This window comes from Hydractinia symbiolongicarpus, chromosome 4 (assembly GCF_029227915.1).
Source record: "Hydractinia symbiolongicarpus strain clone_291-10 chromosome 4, HSymV2.1, whole genome shotgun sequence".
NCBI classification, from domain to species: Eukaryota; Metazoa; Cnidaria; class Hydrozoa; order Anthoathecata; family Hydractiniidae; genus Hydractinia; species Hydractinia symbiolongicarpus.
This window is the reverse complement of record NC_079878.1, coordinates 21096913-21116698: the sequence shown is the minus strand read 5'-3', so window position 1 is coordinate 21116698 and position 19786 is coordinate 21096913. Positions and strand designations below refer to the sequence as shown.

The window sequence follows — 19786 nt, the reverse complement described above, 5'->3', positions numbered from 1 at the left end:
TTTTCAAAAACAAGTGACTACAAATATTCTTTTATTTCCAGATCAAATGACAACTAATAAAGAATGGGAATGATGTGGTAGATGGTTAGTATCTAGCTAAACAGATTCTTACTATGATCCCTATTTTCCACCACAATGTGTAACGATAGGAAGGGTGAATATATTGATCAGGAATAACACTCAGAGAAAAACACTTACCCAAGCTTTCTTCATCTTCTACATCTTCGGCTTTCTTCCAAGCAGGCCCAGTATTACTAGAAGCCAACGCCGGCTTTTTTTCGTCTGATTTACCTTCTTTAGCCAAATTTTCAGCAGCATGCGCAGCTTTTATACCGGTAAGTAATCGAGTCAAGAAATTCGTACTTCTAACAGCCGTAATGGTTTTCTAATAAAGAAAAGGATTTTTATAAAGCAGTTCACACACACACAGATTATGTTTTGTTTTTGAGATGTGACAATATTCACCTTCCACTTTCTGCGAGCTGTAAATGCTTTCAGACGATCTGTTCGAATCTTCTTCTTAAACTTTTTAAACTAAAGTAAAAAATATATCAAAACGATGAAAAACAGGAATGGATACATTATAATTAGTTGAAATAAAAAAATCCATGGCTGCACTTACCATAAACCATGGATGTTCTAAGCAATCTTTCACAGAGGCGCGTTCTCTAAACAGAGTCATTGAAAAAATGTTGTTAAAAAAACCCTGACGTAACCTTTCAAAAAGGTTTTGGATTAGGTTTTTACTTACCTTTGATTTTTCACTAGTAAATCTTGGATGAAATCTTTCGCCTCATCACTAATGTCTTCAAACACTGGATCGTCAAAATCCCATTCGCCTGCCGTCACATTAGCCAGCGTTTCTGAGTCGTTATCGCCAGCGAATGGCGATAGACCGCTGAGTAACACATAAGTAATGACCCCAATTGACCACATATCAGTCTGCGGCGTCACTTGCTCGTAGTTGATGACTTCAGGAGCCATGAATTCTGGCGTACCGAACAAAACTTTCAAGGAATCCCCTTTTTTGTACCTGCGAGCTAATCCAAAATCGATGAGTTTGATCTGCGTGCTACGTTGGTTCACCAACATAATGTTCTCAGGCTGCAAGAAGAATCATATAAGCAAAATTTAGTAACTCATTTAGACACACATACAAAAATGAATGACCATAATCCTTAAATCGCCATACATCACGTGTTACACTCAGACTATGTTGAGGAAGAATTCAAAGGTCAAGCATCAAAGCCGTTTTTTGTCTGTTTGGCAATTTTATTGTCGTGCTAGGGATGAACGAAATATTTGTAGACAAAATAGCGCATACCACAATGTAAGACGAACCAAATAGCATATACATGAAAACAAATTTATTTGGAAAAAGAGAGAACATATAACTTTTACCTTTAAATCCAAATGCAGAACCTCCCGTTCGTGCATATGCTGAACTCCCTGCAGTACTTGCTTCATGTAAAACGTCACATCTTTCTCGGATATATACTCTTCCTCGGTGAGCTTTTCAAATAACTCTCCCCCGGTGACTAACTCAAGAACCAACACAATTTGTCTCGATGATTCAAACGCTGCGACTAAATTAATTAAACGCTTATGATTCAAAGTGTTCATTATCTCGATTTCATTGATGACATTTTTGCGTTCGCTTGGACGACATTTGATAAACTTGGCCGCATATTCTACGTTAGTAAGTTTGTCCACGCATTTCGTGACCACACCAAACTTTCCCCTAGAAACAACAATGAAAGAATTTCATGCCAAGAAACACAAATAGAATAATTTGGGTAATCAATCTAAAGGCGATATGTTGAGATGAAAAAGATTTTGTAATTTTTCGGCTCACGTATGCTTTAACCAAAACATACCGTCCCAGTTCTTCTTTCAACACGTAATAACTTTCCGCATCTTCTTTTTTGATATCAACTTGTCCTCTTTCTTCTTGCGGTTCCGGATCGGACACTTCTTCTTCAGTTTCGGAATCGTATTCTGTTTGCAGGCCTTCCACAAACAAAATGGAGGAACTCTTCACCGTACCCTCGCTGTTGGTTGCAACACACGTGTACGAGCCAGCTGTATCGTGGTTACTCTGTGTGATAATCAACACGCAGTTCTCATCTGCATCAAACAACATGGTGAACTGTTTACTTTCTGACAGCTTCTCATTGTCTTTGTACCAGTTGACTTCAGGTTCGGGGTTCCCACTCACGCGACATGTGAAGCGAGCTGCACCTCCCTCGACCACGAAACAGTTTTCTAATTCGCGTGTAAAGTATGGCGGACCAAACGGTACTTCTCCTGGAAAAAAAAGTACTTGAGTAGAAAAAAGACGCTGGATTATTAACAATATACAAAAGGCACGCAAACAGATATAAAGTTTAAAGATACCGCAGAACCTCTAACGTATACCAAAACAAGGTATTGTAGCTTCTACGTCGAAAATCTATTTAACCAAGTAAACATACCGCTCTCACTCTCTGGAGTGGCTGGAGACTTTAATTGGCGCATAGGGCTTTTGGATCTCGATCGTCCTTTGCGTACACTTGTAAACAACGGACCTGGACTCTTCGACCGTGCCCTGGGTGTAGATCGACCCCTTTCTGCTACCGCATCATCATCTGAGCTAGAATGTCCTCCTTTTCGTCTGTTTCTAACCTGAGAGAAGGGTGACAAACGTCCACGTGGTTTTGTATCTGGACTTAGCAAACCTTTAGACTCTCCTTCATTACCCTCTCCCTCACTTAAACTTTCTTCACCACTTTTAGCGGACCTCTTCTTCGTTTTCTTTCGTCTTGGCGCTTAAATTAAGTGGCAGATGTATTATTTCTTCACATAAACTTTTTTACTTGGTTATTTGAACGTAATTAAAATTTACTTTTTTTAAGTGTTTTAAATTCCATAATGGTCCCCTTACCTTCAATGAGAATTTTATCAGTCGAACAGGAAGGCTCGCTGAATATATCTTGATTGACAGCTGTCACTCGGAATTGAATTCGGTCACCGTAATTTAAGTTGTCAATAACGCAGGTAGTATCGTCCAGCTTTTCATGGGTTATTTCCCATGCATCAGAGCGATCATCAGCATTTCTTTTTTCAACCATGTAATGGGTGATTTCTGAAGGACTAGCCGACCAGGTTAACGTCACTGCTTTGTCGGTTACCTTGCTTACGGTGGGAGCAGATGGAGTTTCCGGTTTTTCTAGTAAACAAACAAACATTAAATTTTTATGAGCATAAAAATAACAATTTACAAAAGCATTTTAAATGAGATGTTGGACATATAGTTAATAATAAAGAAAGAAACAACATACCAATTGTTTTTATGGAAAGTGTGGCCACAGATTCATCATTTCCAGACGAATTAGTCACCACACATTTGTAGTTTCCATCATCTTCCGTGCTTACTTCAGCTATATCAAGGATAGATATCTTTGCACTGGTCTCAATAATAAACTTTCCCTCATCTTGTATCACGTTATCTTCAAAATACCATTCTACCGTAGGCTGTGGATGACCTTTAAAACAACATTTGAAGGCGACGTTGTCTGCTTGTGATGCTGTCACCGACTCAATCCCCTTCGTAATCGTAGCAGGATCTGAAGAATGTATAAGCATAGTATTAACAATTCTAAACATGCATATTTAAATATTCCCCAAATTCCGAATATTTGTTTTTTAATTTAGTATGTGTAACACTAGAAAAAGACAAGGATATACCTGTGATGCGCAATCGAGCAGTCGAGGTGACTTCACCAACACTATTGATTGCTTTCACGGTGTATTCTCCTTCTTCAGCAGCACACAAGTTTTCCAACTTCAGTTCAGCTATACTGTCTTTAAACACAATTTCGACTCCTTCAGCTTCAGTGATCTGCATATCCTCATAGTACCACTCTACTGACTCGACGTTAACGCATTGACATTTAAACGAAGCATCTTCGCCATCTCGCGCGGTGATGGAAGAAAGTTCTTGGATGAAAATTGGTGGATCTGCAGAAAAAATATTACAATGCAGATTTTGACGAATAATTAAAGGATGTTTCTTACAGGTCTCAATGTAATCAGTCTTTTGAAACCACAGAAGGACAGCACAGGAGTTCAAGTGTTGACTCAAGAGATAAGAAGTTGGTTTTAATGGTATTTGTAATTGATTAAGTTTGCAAGCTAGAGTCACCACCTTTAATGCAGCTAACTTAGAGCTATCTTCTGGCTGTTGACTGGCTTGTGTGTAAGACAAGCAAGTTAGATATACATATTTTGGGAGGATAATATAACATACCTGCATTCAAAAGGCAGAAAGAGTCAACTGTTATGAAGCACTTATCAAAAATCTTTTAACTTCGTATTCCTTACTTACTGTTTACATAGTAAGATTACATACCTTGTTTGCTTTCCTCTTCTACTTCTTCCGCTAACGAAGCCAAGTAGGAGCATGGTACCCAAGTTCTTTTCGATGAATCAGTCGCACCAGCTGGTTCAACGAGGTACAGAGATGTGCCTTGTTTAACCAACGTTACCAAATCATTTTGTTTTAAGACAAATTTTTGCGATCCAGTGCTTTTCGTGTCTTTACTAATCCTATATAATTCGCCAACCACTAATTTGACCTATGACGAAAACCGTAGCAATATTAGTATATGTTCTTCACGAATATGTTAAGTAAAGAAAAGTAAGGAACTGATCAAAAATATACATTGGAAGGTGTAGCTTTTATTTCTTCCATATACTCCGTTGCTAAGTACTGCTCCTCAGTGTCGTTCACGTCCTCGCTAATTTGTTTCTCACGACTTGAATCTACAACGTCAATTTTTTCCGTCAACGCCGACATTTCGTCGTCGCGTTGTTTAGGGCCGTGCATGTCGGCTTCTGATTTGGAATGTTTTAGTTTTGGTTTAGGTTTTGGGGACGGAGCTTCTGCTGTTCGTCGATCTACAGCTACGGAAATAGGTCTTGGAGGCATACTTTGACGCTTCACTGAATCTAAAGTAAAAGCACCAAAACACCATGGTAACAGCGTAAAAAACCATCATGGGGCGGTCTAGAGCGCAGACATCAAATTGAATAAAAACATTCTCTCTCACCTTTTAAGGCTGCTAGTTGCTTGCCAAGCAAGTCTCTGATGTCTCGTACCCAACCACTCTTCTCCCATTCAGATTTCGCCTGAACAACAAGACGTCACGCGAAATATACTCCGACCTAACTAAGAAGCTAAAAATTTCTAAGAAGGAGATCAATCCGTACTCACCTCGAATGTGTATTGCTCCAAAGCAGAAGAAGCTGATTTGCCACACCATACACTCCACCGCGAAGGATAACCATCAATGTATTCAGTTTGACCAAGATCAGATGTCTAAAAAAAAATTTAATAAAAAAGTTTTAATTGGACCGCTTGACTGTTAACAAGTGTAATAGCGCACGCGATCACGTGACACCACGTGATGACTTTGATGACGTCATTTGTTACCTTCATCGAAAATTTATGTGTATAGGAGATCTCATCTTTCTTATGGCTATCATTTCTCTTCGTGCCGATCAAAACGTTCTCACAGAGAAAGATATGTCGCTCCTTTCCCTTTCCTTTTGCTTTTGCACCGTCCCAACATAATAGCGTGTCCTACAAGAAATCACGTTATTGATACAAAACAAGCTTCAAGGAGGAGTGTATTTTTATGCATATATATATAATGCATATATATAAGAAAGATTTTAGCGTACCATTTTTAATACTTTTCCGCAATTTCCGAATTTCGTTTCGCTCTAATACACAATAAATAAATAAAATATGAATATTAGGCTAGTGGGATATTAAGTATTTTATTTGAGAATGGCGAAGGGAACACTCAAACAACACTACAGGAAGCTTGTGATAATTGACTTTTGATGGATATGAATCAAAAGATTGTTTTAGGATAAAGAATTGTACCTCATATCCGACGACTTTCTTTAAATGCATAGAATCATTAGCTAGCCTCGTGATCGCGCTCACTTGAGATAGAGCTTCCTGGAGAAAATTAAAAGTACAAATATTAAAACAGCGTTATAATACAGGTACAAACGAAAAAATAAAATTATAAAGTCAACATGTGCATACCTCCACACAGCTGGATTCTTCATTCGCCCGGGTCGTATACTTTAGAATTTCCTGTACAAAGGTTTTATCAATCAAATTCAACAGATTTTTTAACATACAATTAATTACACTAAAATGTATACGGAGAGCTACAGCGCTTTATCTCCTTCGTTCTAGTTTTTAATTACACTCGTTCAATTGTGTTGTTTAAAACAAGTTCAATTTTTAACCACATAGTAGGAGTGTGGCATATACGTATGATAAACAGCCGAGCGCCGAAAAAAGACAAACCTTAAGCAAGAGTTGATATCGTGTAATTCTTTGCACAGGTGTGATTAAGTACGCTCGTAGAGGGTGTGGATCTTCCGTTTCTTGCTGAAATATCTAAAGTAAATATTATTTCTGTGATGTTACTGTCGCTAAATAATTAATGTTTGCCGTCATACAAGATGTTATCAATGACGTCACCGGTCGGAATTTTATTTTAATTTGGTTATTTTGTTTCACGGTCATTTTAATTTTACGTTTTTTTGGCAAAATTGCACTTCACGGCATTTTAATTTCGCGGTTCAAAGAAAACTTGATATTCCAAAAATCGTCTACGTATTATGTACGGATACGGAAGAATCAGAAAAACAAAATTTAAGAAGTTTTTGTTACGTTTGTTCAACCACTCACTGTTCTAGTCTGTCTTACATAACACTTGTTGTTTAGTAAACATTTTTACATTGAACTTTTGATGCATTTTACTTTCGCGGTTGGCGGGAAAAATTTTTCGCAGTATTTTAATTTCGCGGTCATGCAAAAAAATGCATTTCTTGCGGTATTTTAACTTCGCGGTTTGGAGGACCAGACCGCGATACAGCGAAATTTTTATGCAATAAAGTAAATTCTAACTTTATTTCAAATAAATAAAGATAAAGATCCGCAAACTTACTTCCCAAAATTCAATAACTTCCGGTCGATCTAAGATTTCATCAGCTGCAGGTCGGCTATTGCAATACTCAACATACAAACTCTCCATTTCACTTGCCTATAGTAAAAGAAAACAGTGTAAAGAAAACACAGTAAAGTAAGAACTCCACAATAAGTATAAATAGTGGAGACGTACATGTTTTGTGAAGCATTTTGCCATCGCAATATGATCCTTCTCTGCAGCTTTCATTTCCTTCAAAAACGTTCTGAAAAACAAATATGAGACATGATAGTTATATTTAAAATTTTGCGCACTTCGCGAATAATAAAATTTTTGCGGAAGCTGATTTTCGCGAAAAGCGTTTTTTAATTTTTTCGGTAATACTTAATCCCTTTAAAAATATCAAAAAATCGCCAAAAATTAATCTCGCGAAAAATTAATCTCGTTAAGATAGTTTATCAAACGTAAAATCAGTTAACCAAATATACATACCGTAATGATCCGAATAAGCGCCCTGGGCGCTTATTAATTTTTTGGATTTTTTGCATGGGCGCTTAAAAAATGCTGGGCGCTTATAAATTTTTCCTAATTTTGTACAAATTAAAGACAACGTTAATTTTCATTTTTTTTTTCCTAAAAAATAAAACTAAACAACAGATGTAGCAAAATAAAATAAGCGTCCAGTTTCTCAAGGTAGTTTTTGATTAAGGCCCCTTTTTATCAGGTGGGCGCTTATTCGAGGAGGGCGCTTATTCGAGGAGGGCGCTTAATAAGTACTGAGCGCTTATTGAACTTTGAGGAAGTTACTCGACGCTTATTCGAGGGGGCGCTTAAAAATGCTGTGAGCTTAATCGGATCATTACGGTATACGAATTAATACAACCTGCGTAAGGTTAGCAAGAATCACATTTGGTACGTACAAATCTACTATGATGATAACAGACTAAAAAACATGGTTTGGCACTTACTTGGCGTGAAAGTTATGAATATCTCTAATGTTGCTGAAAATAGCTTGCGATTTGCCTTGCATTGCGGGTGGGAGCTCCTCTCCTTCTTCCATTTCAACGAGATGGGACTAAAAATATCAGATGGGTAATTTTAAAAACATTACAATACAATATTTTAATTTACGGTAAATCTTAATTATTTTTGCTAATTTTTTCGAAAGAAAAAGCCAGTTAAGTGAGAAGTGAAGAAATGGAATATAGAGTTGGGAAATGTATTCGGATATCGGTATGATTCAGGGGTCAGTTGACACAGAGCTAACAAATCTACCTGGTTGACTTCAGCAAGCTGTTGAACGTACTTCTCTTCTGTTTGCACTATTTCTTTTAACACTTTACTAAAAATAATCAAACAGTGATGTGAAACAACAATCGATAGTGAATCACGTGACTTATAAGTACACCAATCAAAACAGTCGACACGGTTTTTATTTCAATGTATAGAAGACAACTGCTACAAACTAAATCTTGTTTTGGTTTTACTTGTTACCAGGCTGTACCCAGCTTGCAGTGCTTCGAGCAGGTTATATTTGGCCAGTTGTAAAAATGTAAAAAAAATACGGAGGAGAGTCAAAAAGGCAAAAAGGAGGGTTTATATTAAAGTGAGCACAACACTTACTCTCGATGACTCAAACTTTCATGTTTTTTACTTTCCTCGTCTTTACCAACCAGTCCTCCCTTACTATCGTCTCTATCTTCTTTCAATTCCAAATGAGTACTGGGAACTAGCCCTTCATCTCCATATGTGCCATCTTTATTTACGACCCTCACTACCCAATATTCTGCTTGTGGTTGGCCGTCCACGAGTTCCACTATCATCCCTTCATTTAATGCGATTTCTTGGTCAATTTTTGGATCGTAGTTGCCAATAGCAACATAACAGCTAGTCTAAAAAAGGAACACAAAGAATTCATGTAAGAGCAATTCACAGTCACCACTTGAAGCTTTGAACTTTATCTCAGAACAGCTATTCACTTAGTTTTGTTAAACGAACACACACTGGGAATAGGAAAAGCGATTACGAAGTAGACATTTTAAAAAGGTTACCTTCATCTTTTCTTTTTCTTCTTCGATCATTCCCAAAACTTTCTCATCTAAGACGGTCTCCATCACAGGTGATGTTGGTTCATCCCTGAAAGTAAGTATAATATTGATTGAAGAATGAAAGTTACGTAAAAGGAAAATCACAAGTAAAAACTCTGATAAGTTCTTACATTTCTGCTTCGTTTTTCTCTAGGATGGAGGGTGAAACAAATCCAATGCTAGCCACGTTAGAGGCTTGCCTTACAAGCCACATATCTTGCCGACTGCAATCCAAAATCTCCACCACATCGCCTTTTTTGATGGGAAGGAAATCAGGACTGGATAAGACTTGATCTTCAACAGCAACATAGGAGGACAAGGAAAGCACCTAGAAAATATTTATTTATTTAGGTTTATGTAAAATCAATTTTTTTTATCATGCATCGAAAAAACAAATTTTACCTCCTCCAAAGTTCGCATTCCAGTACTTCTTCTCTTGCTCTCTTCCCTGTTCTCCTTCACTTCGAGACTTGTATTGGGGATGTTGGCTAAAAATAAAGTGTTAAAATGGTATCCATTTACGACACAACATAGCAGAGTTCTTCTATTCATTTTACAACACGACACGTCCTTAATTTTTACAGGGCTAAATGTACTAACATTCCTTTACCACCTTCGACTTCGTAAAAAATGGTTTTCTCATAAAAATACGATAAAATAAGAAAGTTTTAGCCAGGAATTGCAACAGAATAAATGAGTTTTTAAAAACTGTCACAACAATAAAGTAGGGAAAACGTAGAAATTTCCACAGCTTTTTCCTTACAATAAAAACAACGTCTGAGTATGAAGGTTGTTAAACACGCTGCAAAAAATACAAATCAAGAAAAAAAATTCGAGTAAAAAAAATTCGAGTAAAAAACAGCACAATTCGAGTAATAAACTTACGCATAACAAGTAGATCAGCCGAGCAACTCGCTTTACCAAACTCATTGTACGCTTTACAAGTGTAAAGAGCTGTGTCAATCAACTTGACTTCCGCAATGATCAACGAGTGTAAGTCTTGATCTGCCACGATGGTGATGTTATCAAACTTGCTTAGGGTGATCCGCTCGTCATTACAATACCACTCCACAGTTGCGTCTGTTTCGTTTTTCAATCTCACATCCATACGCGCTATGTTTCCTTCCACAAGCTGTCTGGGAGCAAGAGGCGATGTAAATGAAGGAGCGTCGCCCTTCACAACTACTGGTGATTTTTTAGGCTTTGGTTTGGGCGCTGGTGGTGGAACGTGTTTTTCCTGTACGGGCGGTTTCACTTCATTTGCTTCTTCATTCTGTTCCGCTATTTCGTCCTCTTCTTCTTCACCTTCGGAAGCTAAAAACCATCGTTAAAAACCACTGTTAGATAATTCACTACCTTGCTTACTTTTTAAAATGTTTGTAGATAACTCAGACGGAAAGGATGAATCACTAATACGTCACGTTAGAAATACCTAACCCTAACCCCTTATATAGACTTGATCATTCAAACTAAACTCGAAAAAATATTCTCACCTTCCACTAACAAATCACACGAACTTTCAATGACTCCATATTTATTTTTTGCAACAACTTTGATCTCCCCATCGTCTCCCATAGTAACAGGGTTGATAACAAGAGAAAATGCATCATCTTTAGAAAACAATACCACCCGCTTGTCGTCTTCTGTAATTTCTACGTCGTTTGAAAACCATTTTACTTCTTCACATCCTGAGATCTCAACATCAAACTGCATTTTATCACCGACCAAACATTCATCATCTTTCAACGGAAATATAACCACCGGAGGTTCCTCCACTTCAACTTTAGTCTCGCTTTCCTCGTCTTTTGACTTGCTCGTCTCCTTCTCGTCAACAAACACTTCAGTGGAAAGACTCACTTCGCCAAACTCATTAACAGCCACGCACTTATAAGGACCTTCGTCATCGAGTAAAGCTTCTGCAATTTTCAAACTGTGGGTATGACCTTTAGACGTGATTTGTATTTCTTCGCTACTGACAAACTTTTGACCGTCGAAGTACCAAGAGACTTTAGGAGTGGGCTCGCCTTCTGTTTCGACCTCTAATAATAGTTGATCACCTTCAACGAGTACGTACTCTTCTTTCAATTTCTTCACAAACACAGGAGGTGCACCTTTTTCTTTTTCTTTTTCTTCTTCTTCTTCTTCTTCATCTTCTTCATCGGGATCTATATAATGGTTGCACACAAATAAAATCCATGCAAAAACACAAACAACAAAAAACATTCACAAAGGTTGGATATAGTGCGAAACAGTTCGCTTTCAGTGAAAAATGGTAAAGTTGAAGTCCTGCACCCCTTTATTCCAGAGATTATATCCAGGGTTTCTTCAGCTTAAAGCTCAATATAAAAGTAGGCTAAAAGGGGGTAACTTTTGGTATTCATATCTTTTCCACAACTTAAATGGGAGCATTCCATGTGCTACCACCCCTTTTTAAAGGTGTCTGAAAACCCTAAATTTTTCGAATATTATTCTATTTGTACTTTCAAGATGTACAAGACACAATTTATTCTCATAGGTTTAGAAGCCAATGTAGCTACTGTATGAGTATATTTATAAAACTCAGTTCTAGTTGACCTTCATCATGTTAAGAAATCTTCATTTAAGACCCTGAAGAATCAAACAAAAACATTGAAAAGCCACAACACTACTCAGTAAATGACCCTGGAGTTCATCCAATAAATTCGCCAGACACCATGCTGTCTTCAGACCCAGAAGATCGTATATAACATGACTAATAAAAGTGTTTTTAAATGCCATCTAAATCGAACCTACCGTTCACTAACAACTCGACGTCGCACATTTCCTCGCCATACTCGTTACGCACGTGACACTCGTACAACGATTCATCACTCGCCTCCAGCTTACTAATCTTCATAAAGAAACTGTTCTCTTTGTCCCAAATCTTTATTCGTCCAGATCCAAATAACAATTTACCGTCTTTAGACCATGAAACAGACACGCCTGTGCGGTCTTCTACTTCCAACTCGAACTCAGCTGTCTCGCCCAATTCTAACTCCAGGTCTTTCGGTTTCTCTTTGATCTTCGGTTTAGCACCACTTACTGGTGAGTCACGTGGTGTGGCTGGCATGACAACGACATCGATACCTAACAGACAATGAATATTTATATTTCACAGGGTTTTGAACCAATTTTTTTTTAATCCAATTGTTAAAGGAACTACACGTTTTTTCGTAATCTTCGTTCCGAATTCAGTTTATTTTTTCCAATGAATAATCATCAATTTTTCTCCAATCCCATCTACTGAAAAAAATGGAACTGAAATAGTTTTTTCAATAATAAGTTACTTGATGCAACCAAATTGAACTTTTTAGAGATTATAGAATAGAGAAACATAATTTAAAGCAACCCAGATACATTTTCTAATAACTAGCTAGAAAATTTTTTCCTGCTAAAATTCCTCCCACGTTTCCTAAGAGGTTTTTAAATATGGCCCAAGCTTCCAAATTTTTCAACCACACTACACAAACACCGTTTTAGATCATAAATGATTTTAAACGAACATCAAGAAGCGAAATATACAACAAAAACACATTTTTAATAGAGAAAATTGAATTAAACCCTTTTAATAAGCACCCAACTGCAATCGTGTCCAATTATTTTTGAAATAAATGCTTACTTTCAAAGATCAAACCCACAAACAATGATTTATTAGACCCAGGCGCCTTGAACTTGTCACAACGAACATAGAACTTAGAATCTTAAAACATAAAACTGTGACAATTCGTGCTGACGTCAGCATGTCCAATTTTACTGAATTGCTGGACCTTTTTCTGGCCGTAGCGTTAATTGTTCCATAATGCGGACATCGCGGGAACTGTGACTAGTCCATTCTAACGTTCCTCGCCTACCCTACATATCTACCCAAGCAATGTTTTCGCAGCCTTTTCGGTGCGGAGCATCTTTTAGGTAATGTTGTTTTGTTATCTTACGGACTGTACAATTGTAGTGCTGGTATCATAAATTTTTAAAAAACTTTTAGAGCCCAGCTTTGCACTTTTGCAAATATGATTAAAGGGACTTCGTTTTAAAAAAGAGTAAAATGTTATTACGTGACGTTATTAACGACAGCTGTAAACTTTTGGTCTAACAAAAATTTTCTTCTCATAAGCAAATTTTAGTGCTGAAGTTTTCGAAGAAAAAATATTGAGTGTTGGGCTAAACCTTAGTTGCTTATTTAAAAAGTATAATCTCTGTTCAAATACAAAGATGCAGATAGAGTGTACAAGATAAACGTCAAAATACCTGAGCCTCCAGGAAATTTATGTCTGGTGACTTCTCTCTGCAAGACAGGGTGTAGTTCCTTTATTTGGAGCAGCTTCATTCCCAACTCGTTGATACCTGCTACCTCATCGTCGTCTCTATCCATCATATCATCACTACAAGATGTAAACAGAATATCAGAGGAAATTATCAAACTGCTTTCTGCATATCCCTGTCCTCTGAAAGTTTTGTCTAGTCTAGTTTTGCTTCCAAAGAAAATAAGGCGCTTAATGCAACAAAATTATGCTGAGCTGAGGCGACATGGTACAATCAGCACGTCCGTATGCAGAACGCAAAAAAAAACAGCTACAGGGCACAACCTCAAAAAAAGGGGGCGAAGAACAAAATTGTTAGACCAAGATAGATCACTTTCGTGAACATTTTTCAACCTGATATTAAAATGGTGAAAGTTTATTTATGATCTGAAAAACAACAAAAAAAACATCGAACGAGCGACAAACCAAACACAACGTTGTTTTGTTTTGGTATCACACACATGCAGAAATAATCTGCAAATCCGTGTGTGACAGATTTATCGTTACAGTGATAAGCTCAGACATAAACACTTACGAAGGCGGCGGAGCGTCGTTCGGATCTTTTTTATCAACTTCTTCGATTACTTGTATGTCTGGAGGAGTGTCCTCTCCACCAGTGGGTGTTTCTAAATAGAAATTCGGCTATGTTAATAGGCACATTCACAAAAATAGATTTTCTAACACGTATCCGCATTTAAAGTTGTTAAAACAGTGAGAAAATCTTCACTTAAAGAGAATACAAAAAGTATTTTAAGGTCACCTTTGTAACGATAACTAATGACAGAAACAAACTTCAAATTTTCAAACAAGTTTTTTTTATATATTTATATAACAGTGAAAGTGTAACACGGAATAAACAGTTATATACAATTACGCCTAAAACTCTTTAAATTATTTCGTGTAAACCATGTATTGTTATATTTGTATTGTCTAAAACAGCCAACATTGTTTAGCAACAAATAAGGGCCTATTTAGTTAAAATATGTAACAAAAGATAAACATATCGCACACAACTTACTTTTTACGTCCAACTGCACAGTGCAAGCATCCATACCATGTACGTTAGTAGCAGACACAGTATAGGTTCCAGCATCGTCACTACGGCAGCCTGTAATTTTCAATTCACTACAACCTTTTCCATCAATAACTTTTACTCGTTTTATCGAAACAATTTTATGTCCATTTTTCTCCCATTCTATGTCTGCGTTAGGTTGGCCTTCATACTCTATTTTAAATGAAACATCTTCTCCTTCTTCGATGGATTGATCGGAGATTTTCGTTGTGATTGTTGGTTTAGAACCTTGAGTAGCTTTTGGTGTAGATTTTTTGTCTTCAACATTGAGAACAGCCTCAGCACTAATCTCTCCTCCTTCGTTGCTTGCAACCACCTTATATGTCCCAGCATGCTCCGCTGCGATGGACTTGATGATTAGCGTGGAGAGACAAGGATTGCATGTTATTTCAACATTCTTTGATGGTTTAATGATTTCGTCAGCCTTGTACCAATTAATGTCAGGTGCGGGTTTGCCAGAAACACTTGCAGTGAATCGAACTTGCATACCTTGAAATCAAACATATACAATGATAAATTATAAAACTTTTTACTTGGGATTTTATGTGCGACTCATAAGAACGTTAACCTGATAAGTAGATACTTAAAATATATTCTCTCAAGCATGCCTGATAGTAAGAAAAATAACCAGGTTACAAAACGTCCCTGTTCTTATCACACATATAAAGCTACCGTTACATCGTAATGATTACAGTATCTGCCTTACCTGCTAATAGATCTCGACTTCTTGGTTTTAAGGAAAATTCAGGAGCTTGTACGTCCCTTTTTTTGATTGGTTTCGAAGCAGGTTTCGGTGGTGGAGCTTTTGTTAACTTCGCTGCTACTTTTGGCGGTGTTACGACCTCTGACTTTTTCTCGCTAAACGATACAAATTAGTTTTCTAAATTAACAACACATACATACGAAGAAATTACTCTTTTAGAAAAACTGGTGTATTAAAATATTCAGACTAATCTATAAATCCTGAACTGTTCGCCTGTCTGATGAAGACTGTTTTACGGGAGTTACAACCTGTACATCAATTTCCTTCCGTACCTATCATTTATTTTTTCATCTTTCATTGTCACAGAAATTGTTTTCTTGACATCACCCACGTCTAAAAAAACAGGATTACAATAATGTCAGTTAACACTTTTATTTTGCAGTAAATAATATACTTATCACTTTTGGGAAATGTCTCGCTTTATAACACAAGACTTATTTAGGGTGTATTCGCCTGCTATCTTAATGAAAACTATTTTCACGCAAATTAACTCTCATAGGTACGGGACATATGACATACAAAAAAAGTGTCTAACAACCAAACTGGATAAAAGGTCTAATTTCAAGATTTGCTAGGATATAAATATTTGTTTCAAACTTCTTATGCAATTAAAAGAAAAATTTGCATCTGTTTTTTTGTTTTTTGTCAACTTCTCAAAGTGATTATGACGACTTAAAACTGTGAAAGTAAGGCACATCACCCAAATGGTGTATCTACGTCACCTTAAATTTTCACAATGTATATTTTTTTTTTCAAAAGTTGAAGATTCCAAAAGGTAGAAGAAATCATAGATAGTATACCTTCCACATCTAGCTGTGCTGCGGATTCCAGTTTATCATGAGGAGAAGAAAAGATAACTTTGTAAGTTCCACTGTCGCTCACTTGAACATCTTTGATATCAAACACAAAAAGCTCCCCGTCGTCTTGAACCGAAATCTTCATACGCGGGCCAGTTGTTATTTTGATGTTATTGACATACCAATCGACTGCGTATTCTCCAGTAATCGACTGAGCACGACAGGAAAATTTGGTATTTTCGCCGACTTTTGCTTTCTTATCGCGAAGTGGCAAAATGATCTGCGCCTTTTCAAGTTCATCCACAGGATCTAACAAATCATCCGATAATTCCTCATCCATGGTCGATGTCCTACAAAAACACACACAAGATAACACAACCAAACAAATTTAGTCATTCCATTCATCTGCATAATGTTTAACTTAGATGGGATACAACTAAGGACTACACTACACCTACACGCACTAAAAATGGTTAGCAGCCAGTCAAAATGAAAAGATACAATAAAAAACTGAAGGAAATAAACATAATTGATAAATAAATAAATAAATAAATAAATAAATAAATAAATAAATAAATAAATAAATAAATAAATAAATAAATAAATAAATAAATAAATGATATACCTTGTCAACGATTTTCCAAGCTCAGATTCAGATTCATCTTCTGAAGCAAACCCGTGAACTGAAACAAAATAATTGGGTCTGTATTGTCGTAAAATATGACGAAAGTAAGCAATTGTCAACCAAACATAATTATCAAATGTTTTTTAGTAAGAATAACTTTAATTCTTAGTTTGAGGTGGATGAACGGACATAAAACTGAATTCCAGTGCATTTTTCGTTTTCGTTTGAAAATTTTTGTTTAATTTAAAAATCAATTACATATTTAAAAAAAAACACTGAATCTATAATTGAATTTATTTATTTATTCGGGAGGTGGGGAAGAGAGGGTACGACATAAAAATTTAGCACAAGACTTAAGTCATTCTGAAACTCCAGTTACTATAGTTACAGGTCAAACAACCAATTAGTATAATTACAGTAAAACAATCATTTTGATATTAGCCTTGTTTGACATCTGACAATGTGGACTTAATTGATCAATTATTAACAACAGGAAGTGATTAAAGATATTAATGAGTAAGCGAGCAAACCTTCTACAAATAGCTCTGCTGTTGTTGTTGCCTTGCCAACATCATTGACGGCTACGCATTTGTATTTTCCTTTATCAGCTGCTTCAACTTCGACAATGATCAACGAACTTTCACCATTTTCTTCTTCTTCAATTCGAAAGTGTCGATTCTTTTCATTGATTTCGACATTGTCTTTATACCATATAAACTCAACTTCGGGATTACCTACGAAGGTTTCAAAAATTAAGAATACATGTGATCGGAGACCAAATACACTGTTAAGAGTGAAGGAGATGAATGGTAGGCAGGGAGGCAGGTTTTTCTAATTCTTAACCTCAAATTTCTCTAATGTTCTCATCATTATTGCGCTCACAGGGTGGTTTCAAAAAATAAAATAAACAAAGGAGTGATTTGGTTCGATACAATTAAAAATTTTACCAAGAAAAAAGACGGTTTTTATAATCTGACGACTAAAAAAACAGACGAACACAAAAAAAAAATTTAAAAACCAATTTTTCAGGAGTTCCCCTTTTTCTGACTGCACAGGAGCTTTGTCCAGAGGCATGAGTTTCAAGGAAAGTCCCCCTCGTATTCAACAAGCATTTGTTGATTTTACTTTTTAAAAAGACAATACTCTGTCTTTTGTCAACATGCTAGCTTTAATGTTAACTGTCAAATGAATTGTGGAACATGTTGATATAATACTAAAACATCTACCTTCTGCAACTACACCAAACCGTGCTGCACTCATCTCAACGACTTCGACATCGTGAAGCTTGGTGGTAAAGACTGGTTTAAATGTTTTGCTTCTTCCTTTGAGAACAACTTCTTCTTCTTTCGCTGGGATACTTTCACTTTCTTTAACTGGCTTACTTGTAGGTTGTGGAGTTGGTTTTTCCTTCTTGGCTGCTTGTTGAACTGTTTTTTCCTTTGTAGCAGGTTGTGGAGTTGGTTTCTCTTTTTTCGCTGGTGGTTTCGGTGCAACTTTTTCAGGTTCTTTTTTAACTGGTTTAGGTTTAGCCGCTGGTGGAGGAACTTTCACTTTTGGTTTAGCTAAAAGAAAGGAACGTCATAAAACGTAATCCTCAGCTCAATGGGAATCAATGGAAATTTTCCTGTCGCTACTTGCAGCTACCATTTTGATTCACACAGACAGGCGCGTAGTATTATGATATGGATATATAGTTTGCAAAAATATACTAAAAAGATGGTGGTAGATGTTTAGATTAGTGTTTTGCACAGATTTAATCACAAAAAAACATTTGGAGTAAAATATAAACAAGATTACTAGGAATAAATTTTAACTTCCCTACCTGCTACAACGAGTTCAAACTCCTTCTCAACAAAACCACCATCACTTTCTGCTTCAAACAAATAGAACCCAGAATCCTCCTCTGTTAAATCTCGGATCTTAAATGTGTACTCTCCACCCCTGTTGATGATCTCAATATGTTCATTTGCATCCAGTACATCATCATCTTTATAAAAATTCACCTCTGGAGAAGGTTTTCCTCTAACAGTAAATTTTGTTGTGAATGTTTCCCCTTCAGTTGCTTCAACACAATCATCCTTAAGTTCCATGTCAATGACAGGTTCTTCTGCTGGTGTTTCTACGTCACCGCCATCTTCCACATCGATTTCTTGCCCTTCTAATTCATTTACTGTCAATGTGCATGCTGATGTCGATATGCCATATTTATTAGTTGCTTTTACTGCGTAGGTTCCCTCGTCTTCAGGATTTATAGATGCAATTCTAAAGGAGAAGACATCGCCATCTTCTTTAAATTCAAAGTCCTCGTCGTCGGATATTTCTTCTTCGTCAACGTACCATTTCACACTATCACAATTTTTTACTTCGACTTCAAACTTTACAGGTTCCATGTCCATTACTTCGATATTTTCCAGTTCTTTTACAAATACAGGTTTACCGCCAGCTTTTTTAATGCTGATGTCAGCTGAAAAAGACGTGGATGCTGTTTTGTTTTTCGCCACAATCTTGTACTCTCCACCGTCATCCTCGCCGGCTTTATTTATCGTTAATCTGTGAAGTGTATTATCATGTGAGAGAACTAAATTGCGGCTGCTGCGTACCTTTTTATTGTTTCTAAGCCATTCCACTGTGGGTGTAGGTTGACCTACAACGGTGGCTTCAAGTACAATTTTATCCCCAACTTTAAAGGATGTATCTTGGAATTTCGATTGTATCACCGGACGCGAGCCTTCCTGCTTTCTCGCTGAATAGAAGAAAGAAATAGTATTTATAAAATTAGCAAAAAATTTTAATTATTACGAAAACATATTGACTACTGTGACGTCATGTTTTGATTTTACGTTGAAAACAATGCACATGCGCACTCATTTCTGTAGGCAGAAAATATAAACAACAGAAAACAGAAGACAAATCCATATAAAAATTGGTGATTTTTTTCAAGGGAATATAGTTAAAATAATAACTTTAATGCCTTTTATATCTTGCTCTCCCAAAAACTCAGTATGAATTTCAATAATAGCCAGTTAACCTTACATGGTCCTGCTTTTTTTACCTACAAGAATGTGTGCGCATGTGCAAAAAATCACAAAATACTTTGTAATCTTTTGTAAACGTTGAAAAGTCATCTGTTA

General features: G+C 36.5%; 1 protein-coding gene across 1 annotated transcript in view; it reads right to left on the bottom strand.

Moving 5' to 3' along the window:
* Positions 1-19786, bottom strand: part of LOC130641779 (titin-like) — a 63041-nt gene that overhangs the window by 3579 nt on the left and 39676 nt on the right. Inside the window, exons 34-73 of the mRNA XM_057448727.1 lie at positions 18478-19398; positions 17882-18217; positions 17186-17389; positions 16656-16713; positions 16034-16380; positions 15506-15566; positions 15177-15328; positions 14417-14959; positions 13934-14024; positions 13346-13479; positions 11855-12187; positions 10576-11247; positions 9968-10396; positions 9485-9570; positions 9214-9410; positions 9047-9131; positions 8619-8887; positions 8271-8337; positions 7964-8070; positions 7191-7260; positions 7017-7112; positions 6371-6463; positions 6101-6151; positions 5933-6010; positions 5725-5766; positions 5474-5623; positions 5255-5359; positions 5091-5169; positions 4703-4989; positions 4391-4616; positions 3727-3999; positions 3321-3605; positions 2924-3208; positions 2475-2807; positions 1878-2307; positions 1402-1741; positions 752-1104; positions 623-668; positions 466-534; positions 199-385 (exon numbers count right to left, since the gene is read on the bottom strand). Of these exons, the coding sequence (XP_057304710.1) occupies positions 199-385; positions 466-534; positions 623-668; positions 752-1104; positions 1402-1741; positions 1878-2307; positions 2475-2807; positions 2924-3208; positions 3321-3605; positions 3727-3999; positions 4391-4616; positions 4703-4989; positions 5091-5169; positions 5255-5359; positions 5474-5623; positions 5725-5766; positions 5933-6010; positions 6101-6151; positions 6371-6463; positions 7017-7112; positions 7191-7260; positions 7964-8070; positions 8271-8337; positions 8619-8887; positions 9047-9131; positions 9214-9410; positions 9485-9570; positions 9968-10396; positions 10576-11247; positions 11855-12187; positions 13346-13479; positions 13934-14024; positions 14417-14959; positions 15177-15328; positions 15506-15566; positions 16034-16380; positions 16656-16713; positions 17186-17389; positions 17882-18217; positions 18478-19398 (8970 nt within the window). The remainder of the gene's footprint in view (positions 1-198; positions 386-465; positions 535-622; positions 669-751; positions 1105-1401; positions 1742-1877; positions 2308-2474; positions 2808-2923; positions 3209-3320; positions 3606-3726; positions 4000-4390; positions 4617-4702; positions 4990-5090; positions 5170-5254; positions 5360-5473; positions 5624-5724; positions 5767-5932; positions 6011-6100; positions 6152-6370; positions 6464-7016; positions 7113-7190; positions 7261-7963; positions 8071-8270; positions 8338-8618; positions 8888-9046; positions 9132-9213; positions 9411-9484; positions 9571-9967; positions 10397-10575; positions 11248-11854; positions 12188-13345; positions 13480-13933; positions 14025-14416; positions 14960-15176; positions 15329-15505; positions 15567-16033; positions 16381-16655; positions 16714-17185; positions 17390-17881; positions 18218-18477; positions 19399-19786) is intronic.